General features: G+C 54.5%; 1 protein-coding gene across 4 annotated transcripts in view; it reads left to right on the top strand.

Moving 5' to 3' along the window:
* The first annotated feature begins 1,269 nt into the window (after positions 1-1,269).
* FAM120B (family with sequence similarity 120B) overlaps positions 1,270-11,800 on the top strand; it is a 90,557-nt gene continuing 80,026 nt past the window's right edge. For 2 of the 4 annotated variants that reach the window (XM_041746393.1, XM_041746417.1), the window contains exons 1-3: positions 1,292-1,352; positions 7,257-7,393; positions 7,516-7,777. In XM_041746393.1, the coding sequence (XP_041602327.1) occupies positions 7,625-7,777 (153 nt within the window). In that variant the 5' untranslated portion in view covers positions 1,292-1,352; positions 7,257-7,393; positions 7,516-7,624. Of the gene's footprint in view, positions 1,353-7,256; positions 7,394-7,515; positions 7,778-11,800 lie in introns of all 4 variants that reach the window. The other 2 variants (XM_041746402.1, XM_041746408.1) reach the window with 2 other exon arrangements.

Here is an 11,800-nt window from a genome sequence, read left to right as displayed (position 1 = left end):
GGAAAGCCTTGTAGGCTGAGTGGAGAGCCTCCTTCCCAAACTTCATACGCGGACGTGCTGTCACTTTGGCTGGGTAATGGATCTTGACGGCTTGATCTGTCCGTGTTCTGCAAGGGATTCTGACGGGAACAGCATTGGGTTGGTTCACTTCAACGGAAGCCTCTGGGTCCCCGGGGCTTGCAGCAGCTCTGCTGAGATAGGCTACGTAGGGCAGGTCCTGAGATGCAGCTTAGATAAATTGGCATCATTAATAATTTTAGTTTGTCAGTGATTTACTTAAAAATAAGTTAGATTAGGGATCCCTGGGTGGCGCAGCGGTTTGGCGCCTGCCTTTGGCCCAGGGCGCGATCCTGGAGACCCGGAATCGAATCCCACATCGGGCTCCCGGTGCATGGAGCCTGCTTCTCCCTCTGCCTGTGTCTCTGCCTCTCTCTCTCTCTCTCTGTGTGACTATCATAAATAAATAAATTAATTAAAAAAATAAGTTAGATTGGTTTAAAGGCTATTCTCCTGCCATCACACCTGACTACCAAGACAGTGTCTCCACTGTAGGTAGAGCAAAGGGTGGCCCCCAGCTCGGGGAGGGGCTGCTGACATCGGGGCCTAAGGGTGCGTGTCCCGAGTGTGAGCCTTCCTGGTCTTACTATTATTTTTTAAGATTTTATTTATTTATTCATGAGACACAGAGAGAGAGAGAGGCAGAGACACAGGCCGAGGGAGAAGCAGGCCCCATGCAGGGAGCCCGATGCTGACCCGGGGTCACGCCCTGAGCCCCCGGGCGCCCCGTTGCTGGTCCTAAGGTGGTCGCAGAGGTCAGGGCGGCGCGTGCAGGCAGGTGACCCGCTCGCCGGGCACTCGGGGCTGCAGGGCACCGGCCGGGCCCCCCTCCGCGCCCCCTGCGTCTGCGGGGCTGCAGCCGAGCGCTCGGCGGGGCAGCCCGGGAGGCGGAGGGCGACACGCCCGGCCGGGGAGCAGGCCCAGGGGAGGCGGGGGGGGGGGGGGGGGGGGCTCGCACCAGAAGAGCCGCGGGCGCCGGGGGCTCCGGGGGCGCCGGGGGCTCCGGGGGCGGACCCGGGCAGCCGGCCTCCAGCCGCCCGCCAGCAGGCAGCGCTGCCCCGCCGACGCCCGCGGGAGGCCCGGGCCCGCGCGACCCCGACCTCGGAAGCACGCGCTGTTGCCGAGGCAACGGGCGCGGCGCCTGCGCAGCCCGCTGCCCCGCCCCCGCGCAGGCCCCGCCCCCGTGGGGGCGGTCCCGCGAGCGGAAGCTGCCGAGCGGAAGCGGAAGTGCGCGGCGGGCTGCGGCGGGCCGAGGGCGGAGCGGCGCGTCCGTGGCTGTGCTGGCGCATCTCTAGGTAGGCCTGCGCCGCCCGCCCGGCTCCGCGACCCCGGGGCGCGCCGCGCTGCCCCTCGCGCCCCTTCCGCCCCTGTCCTCGCCTCGCTCCCCGGCCGCCCGGCCCCCCGCGGCGGCGCCCTCCCCTCCCTTCCCCCCCTCCGGGGCCGCGCCCCGGGCTGCCCCCCCGCGGCTGACCTCTGACCCCTGCGCCCGCGGCTCCGGCTTGGGCGCCTCCCCCCAGCCACCCCTGGGCTTTCCTGAGCGGGGTCCAGCGCCCGTGCAGAGAGAGAGGACGGGTTCGCTGGCGGCCATGAGCTTGGACCAGGCGACGGTGGGGAGGGGGGAGTCTGCGTGCAGGAGGGGCCTGAGCGGAATTGTAGAGGTGGGAGGTGAAGGCTGGAGGTGGGGGAGGGGAGAGGCAGGGGAGGGGGGAGTCTGCGTGCAGGAGGGGCCTGAGCAGAATTGTAGAGGTGAGAGGTGAAGGCTGGAGGTGGGGGAGGGGAGAGGCAGGGGAGGGGGGAGTCTGCGTGCAGGAGGGGCCTGAGCGGAATTGTAGAGGTGGGAGGTGAAGGCTGGAGGTGGGGGGGGGGAGAGGCAGGGGAGGGGGGAGTCTGCGTGCAGGAGGGGCCTGAGCAGAATTGTAGAGGTGAGAGGTGAAGGCTGGAGGTGGGGGGAGGGGAGAGGTGGGGAGGGGAGACTTGTTGTGCAGGCCGGGGCTTGAGTGCAGTTGTAGAGAGGCCCCTCGTTCCTGTGGGGTGTGGGGGGGAGTTGAGAGAGGACATTGCTTGGAGATAGGACATGGCAGGAACCGTGGGGAATTTGGGAACAGGGTGATGTGGTCTGATCTCAGGGTTAGGGCCCCTCTGGGGGGATGATGAGCGCTGAAGCTGTGGGTCAGGATAGTGGGGCTTTTGCAGTCGCATGGGAAAGAGGTTTTGGAGCTGAATACCTGGAAATGGTAGTGGAGAGACCTTGGGGGGAGTTTGATGGGAAAGACACAGGGGTCTGGAATTGGGAGGGTGGGAGAGGCTTGGGAAACGGCCTCGCCTGCAGCTGCATCCCACGGGGCAGCCTGCTGTTTGGTCCTTGCTCTCTGCCCGCCTCTGATGCGTGACCTGTCCCCTGGCACCCCCGCCACCCCAGGCTCCCCAACCTTGTCATTCCTGCGCTGTCATAATTCCACCTGTGCCGGGCCAGTGCTGGCGAGACGCGCCGACACCACGGCAGCTGGCCAAGCCTGTCCAGGCTCCTCGCGAGGCCTCTCCGTACAGACTTTCTGGACCGCTTGACGCCTCACTTCCTCCGTGTAGCCTCCAGACACGCGGAGCTCTAATCGTCCTGCCCCCTGTTTTCTCCTCTGCAGACTGACAGGACTGCAGTAGGTGACACCTGAGCTCCTACCCCGTCCCTGAACTTCACTCCGAGATTGACCATAAGGCTAACGAAGATCAGGCGTCAGGGTCCCTCCCTCTCAGGCCCCTTGCAGGGCCCCGGGAGAGACCTCAGGTCTGACGTGGAGGATTTTGTATTCTTCCTAAGGGCGTGGGTTGGAGGCCCCCCAGCTCGGACCACCCTTCTGTCTTGACTCGCGCGCGTTCTTTGTGTGTGTGCTCGTGGTCGAGGCTTGGAGAGAAAGCCGGCGTGAGTGGGGCCGGCCCCGTTCCCGCTTAGCCTGGCTTTACTGCGCCCTCTGAGAGCATTTGGGGGGACCTTTGCCACAGGCGTGTATTGACTTATCCCACTGCTGGGCTGGAAAAAGCTAACGGTGAGAAGGAAAGCCTACTTAACTGAGGTCCTGAAAGCAACTCCTGTCTCCACAGAAGCTAGAGCTGTGCGTGGGAAGAGCTTGCTTGCTTTATTAGAGAACGCGGCATCCGTGATGCTGCCAATTACTTTTATGACTCTTTAGAAGTATGAATAACTTTTTATTTTAATTTGCTCTCAGATGTTTTTTTTTTTTTTTTTTTAATTTTTTATTTATTTATGATAGTCACAGAGAGAGAGAGAGAGGCAGAGACACAGGCGGAGGGAGAAGCAGGCTCCATGCACCGGGAGCCTGATGTGGGATTCGATCCCGGGTCTCCAGGATCGCGCCCTGGGCCAAAGGCAGGCGCCAAACCGCTGCGCCACCCAGGGATCCCTGTTTGTTTCTTTATAAGATGTTTTTTTGGAAAAATTTTCAGAGACTAAAAACATGTTATTTAAGGTCTAAATTATTTAGATAAAATATTTTTGAGGATTTCATAGTAGCAGTTTAAAATCTACCAAACCGAGAGGTAAATCATTATCTACATTTTGCCAGAAAGGGGATCAATGATATACAAAGGGATGAAATGATTTATCTTCAGACAGTATATCAGAGCCGTTGCCAACCAAAAAAACTAGCCCCTGAACACCCTTTTCCTTATAAACAGATATTACTCAGTAAGTGGGAACCCACTACCTTTACCGTAGCACATGGACTTAGTGTGGACTAAGTTACCACACCCTTCGGCCTGCCTGGCTGCAGTGGCTACGTGTGCACGCGAGGTTCCCATCGTGCTTTAGCACATGGTAGTAAGTGATCGGACAGTCATTTGTAATAAAACCACTGCCCGCCAAATTAGAGGAAGTAAGTGTTTTTTGAAACAGCGGAGTTTTCTGGATAGTTTAGTTTTGGGTTTTTGCCCGTTAAGCACCAAAATCTCCCTCCTCGACGTTAGTCTTTCTACAACATATTCTTTCCATGCTTAATAGAACGTGCAGGATGTAGTGTACACGTTCTTTAACGATCTCAGGTAAACATTTTATTTTATTTTTAAATTTTTTTTTTTAATTTATTTATGATAGTCACAGAGAGAGAGAGAGGCAGAGACACAGGCGGAGGGAGAAGCAGGCTCCATGCACCGGGAGCCTGATGTGGGACTCGATCCCGGGTCTCCAGGATCGCACCCTGGGCCAAAGGCAGGCGCCAAACCGCTATGCCACCCAGGGATCCCCTCAGGTAAACATTTTAAATATAGTTTGTCATGTTGTGGTGTAAACCATAGGACTTGTTGAGTCCTGGACAGCTGTTGCCCTATTATCCGTTTAGAGATTTCGTGTCTTTTGCTTTCTCCTGGTCAGCCCTGGGCAGTTCCTACTGCTGTGGGCATACGCGTGCTGGCCTCAGATGGCCTTCCCATATTTTTCTCTATCGTAGATGTAGGAGCTCGTTGTTAGTACTGAATAAAAAATAGTCCATAGATGATAAATAAAAGCCCGAAGAAGCCTCTTATGAGTGATCTGTGGTAGCTTAACTCATGAACGTATGTTGGATTCGGGATAAACGAAGCGTACATTTTTGCAGGCACACCTGCATCGTTGTCTCCAGTGGGTGACACTGGTTTTCAACTTTGTGCACTTGTCCTTGAAGGGTTCTGCCGTGGGTCCCGGGGTGACCCTTCAATCCTCACGATTCTGGCTGTACTTTTGGGACCAGGAGAACCTTCAGGAAGGCCAGTCTTCCTGGCACTGGAGCCGGCAGGCGGATCACTCAGATGCAGCCGTTAGGTGGGGGTGTGGCCCTAGTGAAAGAGAGGCAGGTGGGGTCCAGTCCCAGCTTTGCTGTCCCTGTGTGACCTCACGCAGGTGCCGAGGGTAGCACACACGCGGGTGCTGCCGGGCGCCAGCTCTCTGGCCTCCCTTGCTGGCGCAGCAGGCATGCCTTCCATGAGTCTGAGCAAGCGCTCGTGGCCTGTGGGCCCGGGGAGGCTGCCGCGGGGTGTATGCAGTGTGGTGCGTTTTGACACGTGTACACACAGCCAGGCTTTCCTCCCTGGCACACTCCGTGCCTTTCACGCCCGCTCTCAGGCGCGTGTCTCAGCAGGACTTGGTCTTGGTGGTGGCTGTGTCCACAGCTGCCAGCACAGGGCCTGGAGCATGGAAGATGCTAGAGGAGTATTTACAGAGCAAATATAGGCGTTTTGAACTCTCCTCTTGGGTGGGTGTGTGGTGGCCACAAGAGGGTCCCTGCCTCCTTTGTCTTTGCTATGGGATTAGGCCTCCGCCCCCCTGGGGTTTTACAGAGTAGTGCTGGCCGTGGGGCAGCCAGACGAGCCAGGCCCCCCCAAGCTGCACCCCCCTCCCCCCGAGCCGCTGCCCCCTCCAGTCCTGACTCCATCCATCCTCCACGCACAGTCAGGGCACCCTTCAGAGACGGCCCTGCGTGGGGCCTGGGCCCGACACACTTCCCCGGGGTGAGGTGCATCGCGTGTGCGTGGCCCAGCCCTTCGCTCCTGGCCCTGCTGCAGCTTCCTCTCCTCACCCCTCTTCCCTGCGGCCGCCTTCCTGGCCGGACTGGGAGCTGGGCGGTTGCTCTGTCCCAGCTTGCGGGCGCGAGGAGCCCACTCTGGACATAAATACGCTGCAGGTTAAAGGCCTTCGCGGAACAGGTGTCAAGCGCCTTTGAAACATCCGTTTACTGACGACATCGGCACCTCCGGGCCTGATGGAGCCTTCCTTCCCCGCGAGCCCTGTGCCTCCTCGTGGCCGCCGTCTCTCCGCCCTCCGCTGTGCCCACTCGGGACGCCCACCGGCCCCTGGATCTGGCTGCGCCCCGCAGCCTTGCCTCGGCCACGCTCCGCCCGAGGGGTCCCGTGGGCTGGGTTCCGAGCTGGGCCCCTGCGGGAGGAGACCGCAGCACTCGGGGATGGCAGCTACAGGCCACACACGTCCTGTCGAAGGAAAAAGGACCGCCGCGTGCTTTTGCTCTGACTCGGCAGCTTCCTCTCTGAGATTTGTCCCAAGGAAGAGCTCAGGACCTACTTAGAGATTTATGTACCCAGCTATGACACACGTTTATGGCGTTATGCATCCATGACAAATAACACCACAAGAGAGGATTAACACACGTAAATTAAGACACAAAAGTATATTTCAAAAAAGTATTCTAATTTTATAAAGCGCTGAATCATGGTAAAGGCTAGAAATATATACTCTAAAATTGTAGATGTTTTATTTTATACTCTAAAATTGTAGATGTTTTATTTGGAAGATGAGACTATGGCTGTTTTTTTTTTTTTTTTTTTTCATTTGTGTTGTCTCTGAATTTTCTGCAGAATATGGCTACTTTTAAAATCAGAAACAAATTTTTACAAATAAATATATTCCTTATACTAAAGCAAACTAGCTTGTAAAAATTGTAATTTCCGTAAAACCTCACTAAAACTTATATGGCTTTGTTTTAGATTTTGAGGTAATCTAAGAATTTTGATAGGTCCTGGACTGATTTTACTAAACTCCAGGCAACCGATGGTATGTTTTATGAATAAATTTGTAATGTAAATGAAATTGTATCACAATTTATGAAGTAGGTCTTATAAACCTCATTTTACGGGTGCAAAAAATGAAGTTTATAGGATAACTTGCTCACTATTTTACTGCTATTAAGCGGAGATTAGAATTTGACCTCCCTCGAGCCTTTCCTTTTATTAACAGTGTTGTACTGCCTAGCATTGTGTCCCTTCTCCCTAGGACACAGCTAAGAGATGTCCCCCTACCAACTACAGTGTGTCTGCACCAGCCAGGCACCAGTTTTCTGAATCTCGGTGCCAATGTCACGGCCTGACTGCTGGGGGGCCCTCCAGGACATCCCGAGTCGGGGCATCCGTACCTACACAGACAACATCCATCACCACAGCTATAGGCTTTCCGTTTCTCACTTGAATAAGCCTAGGGCCGCAGTGTTGAAGAAGAAGTGTTCCCGCGCTTGCTGAAACAGTAAGGAGACTGAAGCCTGTGGCACGAGGCGAGAGCACCAGGGCTCAGCTCTGAACACAGCAGACGCTGCACGTGTAGCCTGCCAGCAGAAGCGAGGGGTCCATGAGAAACCAGGGGACAGGCATTTGATCAGATCTTGAGGGGGAGGGAACTTCCATCAAGAGTTGGGGTTTTCTCCAAACAGACTCAGCCAGGACGTACATGGAAGCCCAAGGTTGGGCCTAGGCGAGAGGAGGGCCCAGGAGAACATCGCGGGTGGAGGTTCTCTGAAGACTGGAGAGCGAGCCGGGGGCAGCCACGCCTGCTTCACATGTTCACCTGGTGTGTGCATCCATACTCAGTACACACTGGGCCAGCCCTGTCCTGTGTGCTGGGCTGGGGTCCGTATTCATTTCGTGGGGCTTGCTGTGTTGAAGGGGTTCCCGTATGTTTGTGTTTTGTAGGAAGGTGCGTGGGGAGGCAGAGATGCCGTGGAGGAGGCCACGGGAGGACCTCGCTGAGGGCCCAGGCCCCGCCAGCATGTTCCAGTGGAAGAGACATTAAGATTTGGACATGAAGCCAGGGAAAAAGAGGACTGCATGTTTTTGTTTTGTCGCTGTCACATGGGCCATTGTTCAACAGAGTCACCACCAGCTGTTCAGTCTTCTCACCAAGTTAGCTCGCTGCCTTTGCTGGTTCCTCTCGATGAGAGCCCAGATGCTGATGGTACATGTTAATTTGTAGGTTTTTGTATGGTAGAGATACAAGTTATTTGATGAAAATAAACCCAAAGGTTTTGACTTCATTGCTCTGTAGGACTTTTTTTTTAAAGATTTTATTTATTCATGAGGCAGAGAGAGGCAGACACACAGGCAGAGGGAGAGGCAGGCTCCCTGCAGGGAGCCCGAAGTGGGACTCGATCCCGGGACCCCAGGATCACACCCTGAGCTGAAGGCAGTCAGTCAACCACTGAGCCCTACAGCCACAGGGGCCCCTGCTCTGTAGGACTTTAATCTGATTTGTCTGCAACTGAAAATAGCTTATGTGAGTCAGCTCCAGCTCTTGGTGCCCTTTGCCCGCTTCCCATCCTGGGGGCGCCCGCGTTCATTTACATTGCGTGGGTTGTCTGTTAGCCTTTGGAAACGAGGCTCTGACACTGTTGCGTGCTGGGCGTGCTTTCAGGGGCCAGTGCTGTTGCTCCTGATTGTCCTGCGAACACTGCTCTCTGCCCGGGAACTGCCCTCCCCTCGCCATCCGTGGGCTGTCTGTGAGTCCATCTGTCCCTGTCTCCAGAGGGACTGTGGCCCCTTCCCTAGGTGGCAGACAGGTTGAAATGTCTGTGCTGAGGCACAGCACTCTTCATCTCTCTGAGTGTTCATCAGGTGAAAGGTTGTGAACCAAGGAACTTCTGGACTTCTCTTCCTCTTTTCTCTACTTTCTCCTTTTCTGGTAGCCCAGTATGTTGGGGTTGGTCCAGCTGTGCAGAGGAAGCTGTTCCTGGAGTCAGGGCCCTGGATGCTTGTTTCCCAAACCAGTCTGTCAGCTACCTGAGGGCAGTGACCCTCCTTCCTACTCTTTCTTTGCTGCAATCAGAGTCTGTAAACTTGTTGGTTCCTGATTTTTCCTTATACCCCTGCCCATCAATGCCTTCGTGTATTCATTCATTCATTCATTCATTCATTCATTCATTCATTCACAAGTACTTGCTGGGCCCCTGGCGTGCCCTGCAGAGTGCTGGGTATTGGGGATGTGACGGATGGTGCCATTTGCCCGGAGGAGGCCCACACTAATGGAAGCCATTCCCACACTCCTCCCTAATGGGCATCTGTTTTCTTTCTATAAGCAACAAGTATCTAAATGATGAAAATTGCATATATGCTTTTACGTGTATGTACGTATTTGCAGTCATCTTTGAAACAACCTTTAAAGAATGAAAGACCTCAGTGAGGTTGACCCTTCAACAGCACAGTCAGGAGACGCAGCCAGAAATCCACTAGTAACTTCTGACCCCTCGAGCACTTCCGGCCTCCTAGCCTCCTGTTGACAGAAAGCATTCCTGGTAACAGTCGGGTCGGTCCGCGTGTTACGTGTCCTGTGCGCCGTGTTCCCACGGTAGTCAGCGGGGGAGGAGGACGCTGCCACCTCACAAGGAGGGGATGATCCGCTGACGGTCCTGCGCGCTGTGGAGGGGGCCCAGGGTTCAGACCATCTTGTTTGCGGGGTAACTGTATGTTCTTAGCAGTGTTTCAGAGACCTTAAAGTGATTCAAAAAGGTAATGTCCACAGAACTTATTTTCTGAGGCGTTTCCTTTCACACCACACTGGGTGCATTGAGGGGAGGGTGCCGCGCCGGGAGCGCCGGAAGGGGCAGGAAGGCGTCCCCGGTGTCACAAGTTCCCAGGTCTTTGCTTATCCAAATTTTTCTTTGTAAACGCCATAGAAGAGCACATTGTAACGTAACATTCCTGAGGTAATTTGTGATTCAAAATGTGAGAAATTGGCAGTGAGAAAGAGGAAAAACCAGTACATGTTTAATCACAATAGTGAGCTTTTCACTGCGGGTGGGAAAGGAGGAAAACATTTGAATAAAATCAAAGCGGAGGCTGAGCCTGACTTCTCCCAAAATAAAGAGGAGAGTGTTTGAGCAACTCAGTGTTGTCACTTGCGGTTTTAGGAGAAAAATGCTTGAAACAAAACTCCCTTTCTGTCGGTGAGGGAAGGCAGCCAACCCGAATGTGGCGGAGCCGCCGCACAAATGGAGCCCGCGTCGGTGGGAGCTGCGGCTGGAGGCAGGTTCTGCCTCGCTCCAGCTTTGTCTTCGCGTGTGACTCACCAGGAGGCCGCGCTGGCCAGGCGCCGGCACCCACGGGGCACCCCACGAGAGCCGCGGGGCCTCCTCCCCAGAGAGCAAGAGCCCCGGCTGTAAGGTTGGCCTCGGGGCCGGCGGGGGTGGCGGCCTGGGGCTGCAAAGCGGTTGTGAAGCCTGAGCCTGGCTGCCCTGGGCTGGACCCAGCCTCGTTTGCGCCCCCGCGTCCCGGCCGGGGGCCACGGAAGGCCCACCCCGCCTCCAACACCCAGTAACGCAGGGTCCACGCCGAGGCCCGGGCTGTAAAGCCGCGATGCGGTCGGGACGGTCGTGTGACGAAGTCCAGTTTCTGCTTCAGAACTCCTCGTTGGTGGCCGTCCCAGGCTAGACGCTCTGCAGGGACGCTCTCCGCTGCTTTGGGGAATTCGGATCGTGTGTTCCCTTGTACTTAGTGACTTACCGAGCAGGAGTTCTCTAAAGTTCAACATAAATGTGTGAAACTTATGTCCGCTCCATGTTTATGTACTTTTCAATATTAACGGCCGTTAAACAGAGAACTTCGGGGTCGCAGGGGCCAGTTGTCCGTTACAGACAGCCCCGTGGAAGGGCACCCTTCCCTTCCTCAGCAGTTCTGCATCTGCGAGGTGGAGCTTAGCTTTTGCCTGTCAAAGTTGTTTTAAAGGCTGGAGACCAGGTGTTCAGTGCTGTCTCGTAGGAAGCGAGCGCACCGCGAAGCAGGAGCCCTCAGTGACGGATGCGTCCCCGTCCCGAGCCGGGAGAGGCATCCTGGGTTCTCCTGTAGCTGTCTGTGTAAGAGGGACTTTTTTGTTTGTTTTATCACTGGACGTGAAGCCTCATGAGTCTTTCTGATTATTCATTCATTCATTCATTCATTCATTCATTCGAGACAGAGAGGCAGGCTCCCTGGAGGGAGCCCGATGTGGGGACTCGATCCCAGGACCCGGGGTCACGCCCCCGGCCAAAGGCAGACACTCCACCACTGAGCCACCCAGCCGTCCCAAGCCTGATGAGTCTTACAGAAAACCAAAGGGAAAATCATAGGCCGTTAAGATCAAAGATGTCATCATGGAATTTTTTCTGACCGACGACAGATGTTATCAGCGACTAGAAAAATGTCTTGTGTTACACCTTTTATTATGTACAGGACATCTTACTTATCGTTTAAAGTACTTTGCTTAGGTTTCCCCCAGATTTTGAGTTCTAACTCTTTCAACTATTTTGTATTTGCATTTCAGAGTGGGCAGTTATCCATTCAAAGTCAGTTACCAACTCACATGTCATAAAAATATGGCATTGTGAATGTTTGTGTATTTTTCTTCTTGACACCTTTATTCAGGTGTACTTGATATACAGTAAACTGCAGTTTTTACAGTGTACCGTTTGACAAGGTTTTGCGTATGTTCACCCGTCAGACTGCTGTAGGAAAGAGCATTACGGTTCAAAGCCAAGGACCAAGAAAGAATTCTTGAGACGTCTTTGGTGCAAAAAGGTAGTTTTTAAGGCATGGGGGACAGGACTGTGGGCAGAAAGAGCTGCACTGGGGTCGTGAGGGGTGGCCCATTATTTATATACTTACAAGTTGGGAGGGGGTTAGGGAGAGCGTGAATCTCTAAGGAATTTGGAAGCAAGGTTTCCAGGACCATGGGGGGCTACCGTCTAATAAAACCTGAGTCACAAGACCCTTCAGATGTCTATCAGTGGGTCATATGCTTGGGGAGGGGAGTTTAGAGATAAAAGAAGTTTCTAAAGGAATTTATTTTTTATTTATTTTATTTTTTTTTAAGATTTTATTTATTTATTCATGATAGACACAGAGAGAGAGAGAGAGGCAGAGACATAGGCAGAGGGAAAAGCAGGCTCCATGCAGGGAGCCCGATGTGGGACTCGATCCCTGGTCTCCAGGATCATGCCCTAGGCCAAAG

The sequence above is a fragment of the Vulpes lagopus genome, chromosome 1 (genome assembly GCF_018345385.1).
Source record: "Vulpes lagopus strain Blue_001 chromosome 1, ASM1834538v1, whole genome shotgun sequence".
Classification (NCBI taxonomy): Eukaryota; Metazoa; Chordata; class Mammalia; order Carnivora; family Canidae; genus Vulpes; species Vulpes lagopus.
This window is presented reverse-complemented; position numbering and strand designations above follow the sequence as displayed.